Source organism: Mastacembelus armatus, chromosome 5 (genome assembly GCF_900324485.2).
Source record: "Mastacembelus armatus chromosome 5, fMasArm1.2, whole genome shotgun sequence".
NCBI lineage: Eukaryota > Metazoa > Chordata > Actinopteri > Synbranchiformes > Mastacembelidae > Mastacembelus > Mastacembelus armatus.
Window position 1 is genome coordinate 22,712,405 of NC_046637.1, and position 18,806 is coordinate 22,731,210.

The window sequence follows — 18,806 nt, forward strand, 5'->3', positions numbered from 1 at the left end:
GCTTATTAGTAGCACACTAATGCAACACTTTTTATCTACCACATTTTCTTATTCAGTTTCTCTCAGTAACAATACCCAGTCAGACTCCCAAATGGCAAAATTTGAAAAGTCTGGTTGGAAGCCCGTTTAATAATGAGTGAATAGTGCTGCCACTGTTGTTTTGGAGGAAAGACTTTTGCATTGTGTGTTTGTGTCTGTGTGCGCGTGTGCGTGCGTGCGAGCTTGTAGCCCCAGCGGAGCGTGTAACATTAATGAGAGGGCCGGAGACAGGCCTTATCACCAGGCTTCCAGTCCTGCCCAGACCTTAATTAGCTCATAAATGCTTAGTGCAAAGCTTACTACTGCAGGGCTAATCGCATGCACGCGCACACACACACACACACACACACACACACACACACACCTGCAGACGATGAATATGGGAATGCTTGTATACAAGCACAAACCTGCACACAAACCTTCTCAGTATATGAATTAGTTCCCAGCAGTTTAGCAGCCTAGCCTATCAGTGACCTGTAGCAGTAAGTGTTGTATTATGAGCCCATTATTATGCCTCAAATGGCAGATTTCACTTTACAGAAAAACATAGGTTTTCAGACCACCCGTGAGGGTTCCCACATTCTCTGGCAAAGCCCAAATTGATATCCCCAGCCTTCACCTTGGAAATCTCTCATCTTTAATACACCCTTTACTTTGTGACTAATCTTTTCAAGATAAAACTCACGACGTAGTCTTCACATCAGCTTTGTCATTTTCCTTTACCTTTTTTTTTTTTTTTTTTTAATAATTGTACCTTGCACAAACACACGCAAATTCTGAGGTGTAAAAGTGGTCACCGCCTTTAACGCCCAGCCCCCACCCAGAAGTGAAGAAGGGCCCCAGTGTTTGCTCCAGGTCAATGTTAGTGGAGAAAGTTTGGTTTTCCCTCCTTTGCCCCTCCCCCACCTTTCCCTCTATCCATCCATCCATCCACCCACCCACTAGTCCCTCTATCCAAGCTGTTGCCTGCTACTGACCCACATCCCACCAAAAATTCAGAGCTGTCTGCCTGCCTCTGCATCATAAAACAGCACGTAAAGTCCAAAGAGTGTTTTTGGGGTGGGGTGGTGGATGAGTGGATCCTTTGAAGTTGAACAATGACCTCAAACTTGTTGCTTTCTGACAAATCCTCTTCCTCTACATAACACACTCCTCCACTACATCTTATTCCTGAAAAACACCCCTGAAGGACACACTTCCTGGATGTTCCCAACATGATGACTGTGTTTGACTGAGAAAAACTGTAATTTAGACAAATTAATTGTGTGTTTTAGTTGTTTTTCAGTTTAGTAGTCTGCAAAAGTTGTTTCTGCAGGATATAGTGGCATCATGGAGACATTTATTTGAGAGTTTATTTTTTGGTCGTTACAATGATCCCTCATAGCCCTGGTTCTGATGTAATTGTAGCAGACCACACCCCCCACACTGCTCTGCATGTGGTTGTGGACCCCCATCTACAAGCATAAAGAAATAACTGGAAACAGATTCAGGCGATTGATTTATCAGTATAACACAGTTACATGCTTTGGCATCTGATAAAACTTAATCTCCTTCACACACACACACACACACACACACACACACACACACACACACACACACACATATAACACAACCAGAGTTCCCCTGTTCCTCGTAGGTGCAGCAGAGATTACTGCTCCAGCAGAGGAAATTGATGTTGTAGGGAATAAACATGACATACTGGTTGAAACCACTGCAAGACTCCCACGGAAGTCTTGCAGTTTTCATGTTTAACTACATGTCAGTATATTGTCAGTAAACACTTGTACACTTCCCTCGTGCCTTTGGAGTGTTTTGTGACAGAAAAGCCTTCTTGCATTTGTCAGGGATTATGTTCTCCCTCCCTTTTCCTGCCTCTCTTTATGTGTGTACATATGTGTTTATCAGTGTGGTGTGTGACGCTGTGTGGGAGGCAGGTGTTCTTGGGTAATGAAAGATGTGAGAGAGCTATGGGGATGCTATCCTTTGCTATTAGTACTTATATCTATCTTGACTGTCCTCTCTCTCTCCTTGCAATCCTCACAGATCCAGTCACACCAAGGCCACTTGTGTCACATGCACCTGCAGGCAAAAACAGGCAGATGCACTCTGCTGTCATGTATCTCCTCTCCAAGCATATAATTTAACCCAAATCTGTCACATTTCACACTAAACAAAGATAAACACCTGGATCTTTTTTTTTCAAGAACAAGAACCAACATTACTGCCATATGATACCCCACTGTGACAAACCGCTGCTGTTTCTTGAAGCATTGTCTTTCACTACCACCATTTAGCATCCTTTCTATTGACTGTTTTGTTGATTTCAGAAGGGGAGACACATGGCATACTTTGCTAATATATCTTCCAATGCCAGATTTTATGTCTGCCTAGATAAGACACATTAGTGACCACCTGCTTCTGCAGCTTAATTGTTCACAATCTGTGCAGTGCATCCAGGCAAGAATCCATTGCTAGTCACTGCATCTCTGTCATTCTAAATAAATATTCCTCTTCCATTAAGCAACTTTGTCCTGTAGGCTGCTGTTTATGTACAGTTTGGTTGCAAGTTTTCCTTTTTCTTGTTGATGTGTTAGTCTATCTCTTTGTCAATTGCTGCATTTTGGCTCTGGTCACTGTAGTGTGCAATTATGCTTTCGGAATAAACATAATAAAGCAAAACTAATATATACACAAATTTTAATGCAACACTATGATCAGGTATATTTCAGATTCCCTTCTTTGACATTAGTATTCAGACATTTTCATATAGAAAAGGAATTATGTCGTCATCTTCAGGCTCTAACCCAGATGCTCAACTCTTACAGGATAAGATAATGTTTGAGTCATTTAAACACACAGACACATCCACACTCAATAATTACCATCAGCACGGATCAGAGCCCGCTTTTGATTTAAGCTGCATGTTGTATTGCTGATATGATGGCCTCTTTATCAGAAATTTCACATGTAAATGAGTCATCTGAAGATAATTCTTGGTCGTGTCTTACAGCAGATGTATCATGCCAAGTGTTGGCTTTGTGACAAAGTGGTTGAGGGTGAAATAACTGCAGGACAGGATTAGTAATGTCACAAGTTGATGAGCACAAGACAGTTGCAGTTATTGAGCCTTCAGTGATACATTGCCTACATGCTCCTCATTATTCACCTCTACCTCAACTCATCCAGGTTGCTGTAGATGTGTCAATCTTTAATTTCAAGAAAAAATATTGTATATTGTACTTATGGCAGAGCACAACTATTGAATTGACATACAGTAATGGTTTCTGTATGAGGTACTTTATGGAAGGGTTAGAGATATATGTACGCACACTGAAATACACACACCTGATGCCTGGTTTACCCCTGACCTCTGAGGTTTTGGCTGGTGGAGCTCTGGGTACCAGGCAGACCAGATGTATAACCCCACAGATCTGTCACTGCTACTCAGCTGCTTAGCATTCTGCCTAAAAAGCCACTGGACACAGTAACAAGCCACTGGTAGAGGCTCAACACTGAGGTTAACATGTGGGGGCATTTTAAAATTTCTTGTTAACTTTGTTTCTCAAAACCACACTATTATGTCTTTGGTGGTTTGTATGCTGCCTATTAGGATTGAATGTGGCTTTTGGTCAGTGGTGAGGCAGGGCAGACTTGGATTCATATGGTTTTTGATCTTTAATAACTCATAACTCATATCAATTAATATTATTTTTAACCCTATCCTATGTTTGTGTGCCCCCTCATTTTAAAGTTGCCTTTAAAACAGCATTACAAGAAGTAGTGGTTGAAATATTCCCCTGTGAGTGATTTGTCAAAAAAATTTTAATTCAAAATGCCATCTTCAGCATCTTCAGCTGTGGTGATTTCAGTTGTGTGGGCTATAGGGATCCTTTTGTGATTAATCACAACTAAAAGAAATAAAAAGAGAATAATACATCTGACATCTGGAAATGTTTGTGGATTTGTTGGAAGTATATAGTATCATCTGCAAATAACTTTAATTGTAGTTAGCCTCATACCAGTGGCTTTTCAGTCTAGCTCTAAAAATCATCAGTTTTAAGGGTTCTGTAGATTTGACACTCCGCCCGATCCCTCGATCCCAAAGGTAATCTGGATAACACTACTCCTGCAAGTTTAAGGGGCAATTAGACCTATATTGAATTAGACCTATATTTTCCAGTAGAGTGATTTATTTCCCTCTGTTTACATTCTTTAATCAAAGCTGATTTCTCAGACTGTGGAAATGGCTCTTTTAGGAGCCCCAAACTGCCCAAAATCAACCATCTAGTTTGTTTGGTGGTTTTATCTTCCATTGTCCTAGTCTTGTTTACTGTCAGAACAGTGCAGCAGGTTGCAGCCACATCATAGCCAAGTTAGCCAGGACTCCTCAAGTTGATGATCAAAGTTTGCAGGCCAACACAGGATCTCTAAAGTTTACCCAGCCTGCCGACCATGAGGGTGACAAATTTCAACCCAGTGCTCTAAACCGGTCATTTACAGCTGAGAATTCTGGGAGTGTGAAGACCCTGGTGGTCGAAGATTTGCACTGACTTTGTTAGAATGTTTGCTGCTCCGTTGATTTCTAATTTCTTATTTTGCAGCTGACTTTCTGCTTTTCTTTACTCAACTTCTCTGCCCACCACCACCTCCCAATAATTTTTTGTTGGTTCATCTCTGAAAAACGTTGCTTACCATGCTGAAGTCCCAACAGACCAAACCATGAAGAACAGGAATAAACTGCCATCAACAGATTACAGACTTGAGCGTGGCTTCGTTTCCAGAAATATGTAATAAATTGCACATGGGTACTAAATGTGTCCCAGATGTTAGGGGTTCATGTGTTGTTCAGGCTGCGCTGTCTACACCCCAGGATCTGTGCTATGTCATCAAAAATTGTGCTCCCTCTCATATCCACTTCCCAACATTTGAGACATTTTTATAACCTATTGTTTTTGTCTACACATCTCTCTATTCATTTTCCAGTTAAGCTCTGGAAGCTGGTGATTATTCTCCCTAAACTCTGCTGACTGCTGACTCATTGATCAGATATTGTTTGAGAAAATGAAGTCTGTCCCCGTAGGATTAGTTGAAATGCTCTCATTCTTGATGTTTATGTGTAATCAATAGAGTTCACAATGGTGAAGTGTCACACTGACCTGTTGGTGGGATCTTTGTGCTTTGTTGGATCAGATGGACATGCATGGTCAGCTCCAGCAGCTAAATGCAAAAAAGCTCATAGAACTCAGTGCCAGGATTTCTCCAGGTCTTTGGGTTAAGGGGTCAGCTTGGGGCCTGAATCCCACTATTGGCTATATTGACTGAAAAATCAAAGTGACATAGGGCAAGTGAAACTGCTGAGTGGCAGTGCAAAGTTCATCTTTGAAGAAAAAGTATTGCTAGTAAGTGAACCACTATAGCTGATGGCATAACTGCTAAAACACTAGAGAGCCAGGAACCTCGTAGAATCACTTGCATTTGCTTTGCATATTTACATTATCACCTGTCAAACATTTTGTCTGTGTACATTTATGCAATATATGGATTCCCCAAAATGTTTACGATGAAATAAAAAAGTGGTATCTGTGGCATGTACACAACTTTCTGCTAACATTACTACAGTTGCTTCAAATGAATAGATATAATAGTAACCATTGTGTGACTCTGCAGCTGTCGGTCTGTTATATAGGGATCAGTGAATGTGTAAATGGAGTCAGGCCATAGTTGGTACTTTGCTGTCATTTTACAAGATGACTATCCTGGTCACTACATGTACAATAAACATTTAACCAAAAGGAGGATTTCTATGGCACTGACTTGTGCGTAAATATTCATTAATCATGTTTCTTCTGTAAAGCAGTTCTTACTTAGACATTTTTTTTAAGTCAGCATGATTATTCTAATGTTTTGTAAAGTGCCTTGAGATGATTTGTATTGTGATTTGGCACTATACAAATAAAAATTGAATTGATTGCAGCAAGGTTGCCTCACAGCAAGCAGGTCCCCTGTTCTCCCAGTGCTCGCGTGGATTTACTCCGGGTACTCCGGTTTTCTCCCACAGTCCAAAATGAAAAATCAAAACAAAAAAAAGAAAACATGTATGTTAGGTTGATTGGTGACTCTAAATTGCCCATAGGAGTGAATGTGAGGTTCTTTGTTATATGGCCCTGTGATGGACTGGTGACCTGTCCAGGGTGTACCCCTGCCTTTCACCCAAAGAGAGCTGGGATAGGCTCCAGCAGATCCCTGTGACCCTGGTAAGGAATAAGCAGATATAGATAATAGATGGATGGATGGACGGAACATGATTGCCTGATTTCCCTGAAATTAATGGGTTATGCCACAAATATTTAGATGTTTTAAATGCTCTGGTCATTCCTTAGCTGATAGCCACCTGCAATTGGGACAACAGTAAGTGTGTACAAATTCTGCTTTGTGTTGAGTGTATAATGCTTCAGATCAATTGGGAATTTACCTAAACAGCATCTGGGAAGTTTACGTGCAATGGGATTGGAGCCAGCAGTTGAACAAATCCATAGGTCAAAGCCCAAGAATGCATGACTGTATTGGCATGTGGCTTGGCTGCAGATGGATGGGCTTGGTGATACCACATGCTCCCCCTCCCTTTTGCTTGTTCTGTTGTCTCAAGCTTTGTCTCAGAAACCCTCCTGCTTTTCACACTCCCTTTATGTTTCCCTCGCTGGCTCGGTCTATCACACATTGATGTTGTTTTTATTATCTGTTTTTATGATCTCTCTCTGTGTCTTTCTCTCTCAGCTAACCTCTCGATGTGCTGCAGGGAAGGAATAGCAGACTGAATACTATTCGTTCTGACGCCAGCATCGGTCTTGTGGCTGGCACAGTCTTGGCTTGCACACACACACACACACACACACACACACACAGAGCAGCCTTTCTGAGTAGGGTTTACTCTACTGACTGATACACTGCCCAAGATACCAGAGTGGAGTCAGAACAGGCACTAGACATACTTGAGCTGCAGTGCTGTGATATGATTTGACACGGTGGATATCAACATTGCCTTTTCACAGATTAGTATGTCAGTCTCTGCTGTGCTACCCATAGCTGATGTGTTTGCATGATTTTTACAGAAAGTAGTAGCTTGAAAAGATACTGATTTGTTAAGTAAGTGAATGTGCACTGTATGACTGTGTTTGCTCTATGCCTCTATATGTTTCTTTCTGGCTGAAGTGTGTGTGTGTGTGTGTGTGGTCATTTCATTTTCCATTAACTGAGACTGATAGATACACAGCTCTTTCACACTTCAGGGAATAGTCACAAAAATTTCTTTTCTTGGAATAGCTTCAAATCAGTGATTTTTAAGTTTGGATTGGTCATTATTAAGCATGTATCTTAGGGGATTTCTTGCTAAGGATTTCTTATTTGTCCCTCTTCAAACACAAGCCAGGCTTTGGTTGCTACATCTCTCCTCTTCTCTTGTGGTCTTCCTCATGTTTGTGCCTCACACATATTGGAGTCTGATGAAGAAAAAGATGGTTTTATCATCTTTATTATCAGTTTGATCATAAGAGTGAATGGCATGTTTGTGACCACTGATCCCTGTGCTGCTCATTCAGAGCCACTCACTCACTTAAATGGAGCCAAAAGAGCAACAGCATGTCTCAATTCAGATAATTCTGTGTGGATGTATAGTGGTATGTTTATGCACATTACTATACAGTATGTGCTTTTATTTCATGTGTGTCTGTGTTTCTTCAGTGTGTGTCCTTGTTCCCATGTTTGAATATTTGGCAGTCTTTCATTTTCCTTGTCACTCTTCCAGTCAGTCTGCACCTTTTAAACACTGACTTCATTAAGGCTCAGGTCTGAGGTCTTCTTATCCTTTGCTGCTGACTTGGACCATTTTAAGCAACCCCAGACTAACCTTACGCTTTCAAAAACGGGTTTATGTGGGGAGGGGTCTAAAGTCATCTTAGAGCATGTTTTGAATGGATATCTTTATATAATTCTACATACAACTGTATGGATTCTTGCGTTGTGTGTGTGTGTGAATGCTACATAGCCAAAGTGGATGTTTTCTGTGTGATTGTGCATGTAAAAATTTGTGAATGTGTGTGAATCAGGCTGTGATGTCATTTGTGGGTCAGCCGAAGGACATTATTATGTCTGGAGCTCCACAGGGGGTTTGAGAGGCCTGTTTTTTGGCCTCCTCACGCCCTGACTGGGCTACACAGAGGCCTGTTTGTGGTCTGGAGAACCCGAGGAGTGCCAGGAGCCCATGGGGCAAATAAATACACTGTGAAAAGTGTGTTAAGAGAGGTGTGAAAGAAACCAGAGGGTGAGACACTGGGTTTTGTGTGGAAACATTCCCTCTTCTTTGCCTCCTCTGTACACATGCTCTCTTTTTCTCTCACATGCGCACATGCACACTACACTTTTGCTTTTACACACACCTCATACAGAGGTTCACAGTTCAAATAAACAGCAGCTCAACCAATGGGCCATCCTGGTGTAAACAGCAGCATGCTGGGGTTATTTAGTTTCTTTCAGGGCACTGCTCGCTTTCACTACTTCCTAATGGGCCATGCTTTAAATAGGGAACACAGAGGAGCACCACTAAATGGGGAATGAAGTGGGTAAAGAAAAACATATGAATTGATAGAGATATAAATGTGACTTCCTGGTATTAAAGGCAAGGCTACAGTACATTGTAAGAGTCATGAAAAGTGATAGATCGAAGGTCTGTCTTTTCTTAGAGATTGCGTTCACTTGGAAAGTTTGACCCCGACTTGATAAAAGTTGTTTAATGGGATTTGTCTGTGTGGATTGCTCAGCATGACTCATTCCTCCTCCTGTGCCTTCTCCATAGCCTTGTCTGTCCTTGTGCCTGTGTGTGTTTGCTGCCTACAGATTCAGCTCTCACCAACAATCAGTCAATAAAGCCCCAGGTTCAGGGTCTTTATCAGCCCATGATGAAACACACAGCAGATCTGTCACGCCCTGGAAATGGCAATTTCTCCTTCAATCCATAACCTCCACAGGCCTTTGAGATCATGCAGGGAGAGGGCTGTGACGGCCTTGTTAATATGGACATGATGGTGTGCCTGTGTGCGTGTGTGTGTGCGCGTGTGCGAGCTGTTCATCATTCATTCTCCTTTGTTAGGGTAAACAGTGTAACAAGATGAAATAGGGGGGAAATTGAATAGCCTAAACCTGACTGAGAGGAATGATTTCAAGATGAAACATCGCTGTTGGATCAAAACCGACCTTTGAAGATTCTGTGCCGGCTTTCACAGTATGTTCTCTGTCGTTTTACTAGTCTATTAACTTAACTGACTCAGTTTTTTTTTTTTTTTTTTTTTTTCTAAAATCAGTTTTGGAGTTTAATGTCTATATTTCTTCTTTCAGGTTCATCTGTTATTGTTTAGACTAACGTGACCTCATTCAAGATCTCTGTCTTTTTCTTGCACATTCATTTTATTTCTCAGCTGGAAAAATGTGACATCTCGTGCAGGATTTAGCAACATCAAAATCCGATGACTAACAGGTCATTGTCAATCAAATGTGATCTATCTATGCTTAGTTATAATTAATATATTGGGTGCTTTTTTTCCATTAATATTTAATGTTATGGTGTGGTGTGGTGGATAGCATTATTGCCTCACAGCAAGAAGCTTCTGGGTTCAAAACCTATTTGACTTGGGGTTTTCAGCGTGGGGTTTGCATGTTCTCCCTGCTCCTGCATGAGATCCGGCTTCCATTCAATAATTATTGAACTGGTAAATATGAGTGTTGTCTCTATTTTTCAGCTCTGTGATACACTGACGTTATGTTCAATGTGGGCCCCTCCTGTGACTCTGGATCGCAGGATAACCAGTAGATAATAGATAATAATAGACTTAATTTTATAAAGAAATTATTGAAAATAAACTTTTTAGAGGCTTCAAGGCTGATTTACCAGAATAGGAATATACTTTATATTTTTCAATGTCCTCAGAGGCTCAGTACTCAGTACTCACGCTGTGTGAGGCTGTTTGTATGTGTCTGGTTATAGATCAAAGCCATTGAAGCAAAATTATCTTTCAAGTTTCAGCTGCTAATTAAATGCTCTTCACATAAAGAATAAAAAGCTTTGAACAATATCAGCGCTGCTCCTACCACCACAAACACGTTGCAACTTGTGGCTAGTCTGTCAATACAGAATAAATGAGGGGAATTAAACCTGAAGGTGTATTCCCACTTGGCTATCATAACTCAAGTATTTTCTGTACTCAGTAATTATAAATATATTGCCTCAGAACCACACAAATGAATAAATAAAAACACTGGTTTGTTGATGGTGATGATTTTCCTTGGTCATGATGGGAAAAGTTAAACATCCAGTTAGCAGGTTCCATCCAGTTGAACTGTGATGATATCAAACTGCAAACCAAACTAATAGTGCAGTTTTACATAAGCACAGGGCCATGTTCATGTAAATTTTATCTTAGCATGTGGATCGAACAGCCTCATGCTGAGCTTCAGTTGATGGACTGGTTCTGTCTGTAGCTGCTTTACCCACAGGTCCTCTAAAACTAAATATTTAAACCAGACATAGCTGAGTGTTGGGGTTTATTTAGTTAAACGTTTGAACTTAAACCATTACAGGAGATCTCTGGAGAAAGTGAAGTGCACACCACCACCTTGGCATGGAATGTTGGAATGACTTTTTGCAGTCTCCTTATTCTTAATGTTCTGACCGACTTGTCACTGCTCATATTTAACAGAAGTTGTTTCCTGTTACTTTGTTTTTGTCACACTGTATTTCATGGAAGTACCAAAAATCCACTGAGCATCAGGATTACCTTCCCAATACACATACAGCATGTCGTTTTTATTATATTGTCTGAACTGGATATACAGTAGTGGTTTCACCTGGCTTCATGATAGACAACACCACATACAAGCTGAAACTCCACATAAAGGCCTTTGTGTTGTCTTGGCTTTATGCAGCCGTCTGAAAACGTGACGAGCTCATATATCAAGTGTGCGGCTGCCACCCCACAATTGTGGCCCAGTTAATGTGTATGATAATATTTATTATTAATGATGCAACATCTGGTCAGTCGACATGTGGTTGTGGCTAAGGGTGAGGGCTGCAAGGTGATTTGTTACAGAGAAAGCACCTCAAATACAAGTCTGAAGAGGTTATGGTGATTGAGTGATGTAGTGAATGAAAGAAAAACCTACACTGAAAGAAAGAAAGAGACAGTCAGCAAATTGATACCCACAACACTCATCTGGGTCATGATGACAAGGTGAAGAAGAGGAACATCAGTGGAGGCTGAATGAGAGCGTTAAGTCAGAGAAATGGCTGCAGGGTGCTGAATGTGGGAGGTTAGGAGGTGGGTGGTTCATTCATGGCGCCAGAAGATCATTCTGCATCAGAGCTATGGCTTTATGAGAGATATTTTTAAGGAGATTTTTCAGCACAGATGGGAAGGTTGACAGCTCAGAAAGTAGATCTCCTTCCTCAAAAGGATTCATAATAATGTCACAACCCATTTTTAGTGTCTAGTGTCTTTTGTTTGCCATTCCTCATATCCCACTGTGTGTACTGCAGCATTTCTTTACTTCTTAAATCTGTTCCTATGTTTTTTTGTTTTTTTTTCAAACCAGAGCATGACCTAGTTATGTTTTGAATCAGAATCCACATGTACAGTACAGCTGAGAAAAACTCATTGACAAACCGCCGTCATTGGGCACAGCAAGCTGGAAATTGAGCTGCGTCACCCTGGAGAGTGCTGTCTGCAGTGGAGATGGATGGTCTGATGGGTGGATGGAGGTGGAGGGCAGGGAGTCTGTGTTTCCTCTGTGCTGAAGAGTCCTTGTGTAAGTGGGTCAGGAGGGGCAAAATATAACTCCAGTCCCCTTGAGAAGTCACTGCACAAGGTCATCTCCCTGCCCCGGGCCTTTATGTGTGAAACTCAGTGCACATAATCTTTCTCTTTCACTCCCTTCTCTTTTTTTCCTCCTCCTCCCTCTGTTTTCCCCCTCACTGCCTTAATGGTTTACCCAGGTCTCTACATCAGCGAGGCTTCTCTAGCAAGAGTGGAGTTTGTGTGGTAACGAACCCCCGAGCTAATTAGAATTTCAGCCAAACTAGTTAGTCTCCTCATTTCCTTGCCATTCCCTCTCTTTGGGCAAATACAATTTCACCCTTCAACCGTGTAGAATTAATCCAGTTAATTTTCAACACAGGATGAATAATGGCCACTTATCTGCTGGGAACATGGGTACAGACTGGATCTTGGGTGGAGGGCCAGTAGTGAGCCTCTGGTTATATGTCTCACTAAATCTGCTTTGTGGGCAGAGTACTGATTGTCTTGGGTAGAAAAAAGGTCATTTTGTTTTTAGACTGTGTTCTCACTTATTGTCAGGTGTCTTCACCACAAGACAATAACACCACCATAGGAAAACCATGCTGACGGCCATTTCCTGTCTGGAAACAACTTCCACATCATCTCTGATGTGCTATTATCTAAATTCAGGACACAGTTTGCTTGATCCATTGGTTTTAAAAGTAACTCCATTCTGCTTCAGGATTACTTTTAGACTGAAAGCAGCTGGTTTGAACAAAGTATGGCCAGACTATATGGAAAGGCCAAAGTGGTTATGACTGTTCTGATTGGCTGTGGAAAGAGGCGCGCAATTCATGGAGATAACTACTCACATTTTTGGATATGTCTCTTCACATTTTTGGCTATGTCTCTTCATATTTTTGGATATGTCTCTTCAAAGACATGCATAGTGTTGCTATGTGGAGGTTGTTGAAAGTGAAAGTTGCCCCAAGCTCCTCTTAAATTCATATGAGTGTAAGAAGATCATTGGTTTATAAGGAATCAGTAGTTCCCTTCAAGACCATATGGGGCTTAAAATAGTCATTAGGATCTTAAAATCAAGTAACCAGAGTAAAAACCCATTGTACAATTTGTTTCTAGAGCAGTTAAAGGCAACACCTTTTAGTAGCTTGTTGGTCGACACGATTTTGGGCAATGTAAATATTAAAAGTAGTTAATGAGTTACTTAAGAAACCTTCTGCAGCATTAGGCAAAAAATGCTATGTGGGAGAGGAAGTTAGTTCCCTCCCTCCCAACATGTCTTGGCTATCAGCTGTTGGGGTGAGTCCCAGCTGCCTTGTGTGTTGACTCTAGAGTGATAGCCATCAGCATTTGCCACATGAAAGGAGAGGAGACTGGTGTTCCTAAAAAAGCAGATGAGAAATAAAGATCAGGAGGCCATATTGGGATATTGGCTGCATTTCAAATCGAGATAAAGACATCGATTTATCGGGAATGTTTTTCTGGCTATATCAGACAGTATATAAATCACTTCCTTCACTGGAAAGATGTGAATAACGTTCTTGTAGGATAAGATCCTTTAAGACGGTGCAACTTTGCATGCTTAAGATAGGCTCCCGGCCCCTGGGGAGCATGTATTTACAATATCGCTCATCTTGTGCTTTGATAGAGAAAAAGTCCTCAATACGGTTATGCATGCTTAGGAAGGGAGTAAACCTGTTTGGCTCAGTGTCTAAAATTATCAAGCAGAGTTTCTCTGGAGTTCATCCAGGCAACGATATCTGTGGCATACCCCCCCCCCCCAGCTGGCCTCTCTGCTTTTATTCAGCCCTCTAATGACATCTGAAACAGCTCAGTGTGGGTCGAGGAACATTTCATTGGGGAAAAGGATGACTTATTGGAGTAAACAGCTGCCCCACACCAGTGGACCCATTGTGTAGTTGCTGCCAGCACAACCACTGTCATTTAGGACTCCCTGTAAAATCTTGTATCTACTGTAGGCTGTAAGTGCAGCCTGAGTTGTAAGTGGTATTCATGTATTCGTAAATTATACTTAAGCCGTAGAGAGAATCACCCTGTCACGTGTAATGCAAACATTTTTTTTTCAATACCACTAAATCACAATTAAAATCCTCTCAGTGGGCAGATAGTCGGTTTTGACTAAAGGAAAAGCAGAGTTTTAGTCTGACTCCAGGGAACACAGGAATACAGTTCCTCAAAACGAAAAAAAAAGGCTCCAGCACTGTCCTCGAAAAACCGTTGAGGTTGTTCAGAGCTGCTGTTTTCAGCCAGCAGCAGCAAAAAAAAAAAAAACGTTGCTTAGATTTGCAGACACTAATTTCAAAGCAGGCTTTTTAATGTATTTTCCTTTCCTTTTCTAACTAGTGTTTGGCCAAGAGGCAGCAGCTGGGCACTTTGGAAAAATATACACAAATTTTGATTTAATTACTCTCTAACCCACTTCCATTATATCCAGCCTCCAAGATGCCTTTTGAAATCTTACACAAATCTGTTATGCTTTAATTGCCAGAAAACTTTTGGGCTTTTTTTTTTTTTTTTTTTTTTTTTTTTTTCCTTTTTCTTGACACATTGTGCGTTACACAAATAAGCACATGAGGAGCAGTGGGACGCAGTTCAACACTCCTACCAGTCATTGTAGGAGCAGGGGAAGGGAGATGGCTTTACAGAGCTCACATCCAAGTGAGTGTTTGAGAGATTAAGAAGGAACCGAAATAGCTGAGATGTTGGTAATCTGTTAGGAAACAATTGTGCCGTTTATCTGATTCTAGAACTCAACATGTTGATCATAAACATTAGCCCTGTAGTTTAATTTTTTTGACTGGTGTCAGTTGAACGGGACTTTTTGAAAGGTTGAAGAGACAAAACTCTTCACATGTGACTAAGAACAAGTTTGTAATGACAAGGCCAAATTAGCTTTAGATTACTTTTTGGGTCAGTGGATTTTCATTTGTCTGTAAGCCCCCTGGTCCATTCTCCAGCTAATCTACATTTCTTATGTTAAACAGCACTGTTTTGTTCACAAGGGCTCATCTCCCCATTTCCCCAGGCAGGTCAGCACCCTGCAGCTCCTCTCTCCCCTCCATCTCTCTCTCTCTACCTTGCTCTCTTCTTGCCCTGGGCCAGTTGGTTCAGGGAAGTGGTTTAATTCACATGCAAAACCTGCCAGAACACCAGGCATTCACGCTGCTAATTACACCAATGTTGGGACACTGACTTGCTGACATCACACTGGGATATCAGCATGCAAGGAGGAGAGAAGTGTGTGTCTGCCAGGTATTACTCACACTGTGAGGACCTCAATATGCTTGCATGCTCACACTTTGGGGACTGGGCTTCCTTGTGGGTGTCATTAGGATTAGATTATGGCTAGGGTTAGGGTTACGTAGCTAATGTTTAAGGTTAAGATTACAGTATGTCCCCAGGAAAATAATGAAAGATGAAAGTCCATGTACATTCCCTGACGAAAACGTGTGTGTGTGTGTGTGTGTGTGTGTGTGTGTGTGTGTGTGTGTGTGTGTGTGTGTGTGTGTGTGTGCGTGCGTGCGTGCGTGCGTGTGCGTGTGTGTGTGTCTGTCTGTGTGTGTCTGTGTGTGTAGTCACCACAGACGGGCCAGAATGAGACAGGAAGTCAGCACTTTCCCTTCAAACAAAAGGTTTAAAATGATGTGCGTGTGTGTGCCTGCGCTCACAATGCGAAATCACTTTCTTTAAGATAAATGATGCTTTCAGAGTGAACAAACTGTTTGCACTTTCACGTACCATAGGTTTATAACAATGTATTATAGCTTGTTGCTGGTTTTGAAACCAGTATTGACCCTTGATAGAGTGGTTTAAATTAAGATATTCCTCTTTACATGCTGCTTTTTAATTTGCTTTAAAAACCTTAAAATATATGTATATGTGATTGAACTTAGAAACAGTAAATATTAAATGATAGATTGAATGGGGAGCTAATATTTCCAAGTTTAGTAGACCTATAAACCAAATAATTTTGTTACTTTATTTTGAAGGAGAAAACAGGAAATGGCCATGTAAATTACAGGTTATTGACGACCGCTGAGGCTTAAAGCGCTGCTATTCAGAGGGTCGGTCAGCAGTGAGCGGAGCAGTTTCAGCGCTCCGTGTTTTGACGCACCGGAACTCCGCACGGACATTCACTCAGGCACAGCCGCCGCTGCCTGAACTGTTACTTCCAAGGAGATTTTTTTCCGTTTGTTCGTCCGTGGGGAATGCAACGGTTTCGTCTGAATCTACGCTCTTTGGATCACTGACTTGCTCCAAAGGGAGATCTGTTTTTACGCACTTGTTGGCTGTGCGTCTACGCTTTCTCCTGGTTTGCAGAAGTCCTGAGTGTGTTTGCGGAGAGCAGGGGGTTGGCAAAAGGCTTTTAACCGCAGGGGATAAATGTAGCAGAGAGGTGCAGAAACACAGCGGGTGAGAGCGAGGTGTTTTCCTTCGCAAAGCTGTGGCGTTGGAGTTTTGTGACAAATTCTGCGATGTGGAAGACACATTTTAAAACCTGTACCACCACAACCAGTACCGAGGTCAGGGCTATGGCTTCCCCCAGCCGCACTTTGTAAAAAGGTAAGCAGCAGAGTAATGTGCGTTTTATGTTTATGTTTCTGGAGCTTCAGTCCAGTCCGTGTTGGGACTTTGTGAGTAATACGACAGATATTTTAGTAACAAATGTTCATGCTTATAAAATAAAGTCCGTTTCTGATTTGATCTGTTTTACTTCTTTATCAAATGTATGTAAAGTAATATTAATATTAATACAATCTGCCCGAATTAAAGTCGCTGAGCTAATTTGGACCTTTTTCGAGTAGAAATAGACAGTTTAATTATAAAAATGGGAGTTTAAACAGAAAATAACAGTTGTAAGGTGCCACTGTAGCTCTCTCTGTGGACATATTCTCACTGTTTTATTTCCATCACCCCACCCCCTGAAGCGCAGTGGTCGGCTACTGTGCGCTCTCCAGCCAGAAAGTCTTTGTTGTGCAGCCTCTGTGCCATATGGATTGTCAATAGCTTAGTAAATGAACTGATAAACAATGGGGTCTCTTAAAAAAAAATACATTTGCCTGCAAAACAGCTTGTTTGTTTGCTTCAGTATTTTTCATCATGTTGTCATTATGTCTCACTAGCGTAAATACTCGTTATTTCCTGAAGTGAAGTCTTCAAACTGCTTTAGAAACATGCTCCACAGTCACATCCACATGGCTGTTATTTTAAGGAGAACATTACAAAACTCAATACAGGCTAATTGACCCGTTAAACTGGCTATTTTCTGTGCAGTGTAAAGGGTCACTGGATTAGCACATGAATAGACTGACGGGGAAATAATGAATAACGTGGCTTCAGCAGCTGGCTGCAGTATCACTGAGCCCAAACACTGACTGAACCTACAGGAGCCAAACCAACATTATGTCTGACACCCAAAATGGCCTGTGGAAAAATTTCAGCACCTTTTTTGGCATTTTCCCACTAATACTTTGCAGAAAAGTTCAACAAAATACCTCAGTACAATTCCCAGAGGAACTGGTATTTTATCCCTCATCATATTATAAGCCAGGAGACCAAAACATTTAATGTGGGTTAACAAATTCGCTGATGATCTGGCACTAATGCTGTCTGAGCATAATCTAAAGTCTGTACTGAGGTTTTCATGGATGTCTATCTTGTCAGTGACTCCCCCTGCAGTGTCATTTTATGGAACAAATCAGCACTGGATGAATGAGTAATGTGATCTAATGTCAAAGATAGTGTGGCTGTGGCTAAAAAGCATCCCAATCTGATGTTGCGTAAATATCTTTGGGGACTTCTTCCACTTCTCCACTTCCTAGAGAGTATCTGTGCATGACTACATGTGCATTGGTGGGACAAAAGTCACTCTCACAAGCTGGCTAATATTCGTTGTAATGAATAAAGTGAATATTGTGTAAAATTATTCAAGTGTCCTTTAAAAAAAAAAAGCTTGTGGCTGTTAGTTGAATGCCAAATAAATCATTTTTGCACTTTGATTGAAATGTAAACGCACGTGACCTACATGTTACAATTCTGTTGTTGTAGAAGATCAATTGACTGGTGGAGGCTTGTGGAACAGAGGCAAGTTGAAAAGAGGACAAGACTTTTGGCCTCTTTAATTTGTTATGACAGGTGGATACAAGCCTAATCTGTGTCCTGGGGAGCATATTGCATCTGGCTCTTACTAATTGGTCGCTAATGGAAAATGTCTTTGTCAAGTCGGATTCTTGTCGGAAACACCTCTAGTCTATGTTTTACTAATGGCTCTAAACTTGACATACAGAGAGTTTGTCTGCTCGGGTATTAATAATTTGTAAAAACCATGGCATCTGGTAAATAGCTTGAAAATTCCAATAACAGCTTCAAATTACTGAACAGAAATTTTATTCACCAAACATAAGCCCATAAGAGTAATAGTCTGTCCCCTTCTTCCTCCACTTTTTCCAGAGAAAACAAAAGTAGAGGGAGAAAAAAAGAAGACAGGACTTGGCTGTAGTGTGCCCCCAGCTGTTTTATCCTCGGTACGTTCTTCTCTTGTCATCCAGCCTCGGCTTGTGTGCAGAGCTGCCATTTAAAAATGGGATTTTAATCTGGCCATCTAGAGTGATGCCATGGAAAATCTGCAGTGGTTTTGGGAGGTGCTCAAGAATGAGTTTGTGCTTCAAACCCTGCAAGACTTTACTTCAACAACTGACTTTTGGATACAGTTGAATCACATGATTTTCTAGAACTGGGGTTAAATGTCCAAACTAAAGGAGTCTCCTAAGCCCCAGCCCTACAGCTACAGTTAGTACCCTAACCCTATTTTTTTTGCTTTGCTTTTGAAGAAGTGCTCTGGTGAATTTGATCAGTTTTATTTTTGAGACTGTTTTCTGGAAGACCTGCAGCATTAACCTAAAA

At 41.2% G+C, this 18,806-nt stretch overlaps 1 protein-coding gene across 5 annotated transcripts in view; it reads left to right on the forward strand.

Moving 5' to 3' along the window:
- prickle2b (prickle homolog 2b) overlaps positions 1-18,806 on the forward strand; it is a 96,273-nt gene that overhangs the window by 60,423 nt on the left and 17,044 nt on the right. Inside the window, exons 1-2 of one of the 5 annotated variants that reach the window (XM_026307890.2) lie at positions 15,965-16,466; positions 18,354-18,427. The exons of 1 other annotated variant lie outside the window; for it this stretch is intronic. Coding sequence is in view for 1 of the 4 variants with exons in the window: in XM_026307888.2 (XP_026163673.1) it covers positions 9,558-9,568 (11 nt within the window). In the remaining 3 variants the exon portion in view is untranslated. Of the gene's footprint in view, positions 1-9,293; positions 9,317-9,542; positions 9,569-15,964; positions 16,467-18,353; positions 18,428-18,806 lie in introns of those variants that run through there. 3 more of the 5 variants (XM_026307891.2, XM_026307888.2, XM_026307889.2) reach the window with 3 other exon arrangements.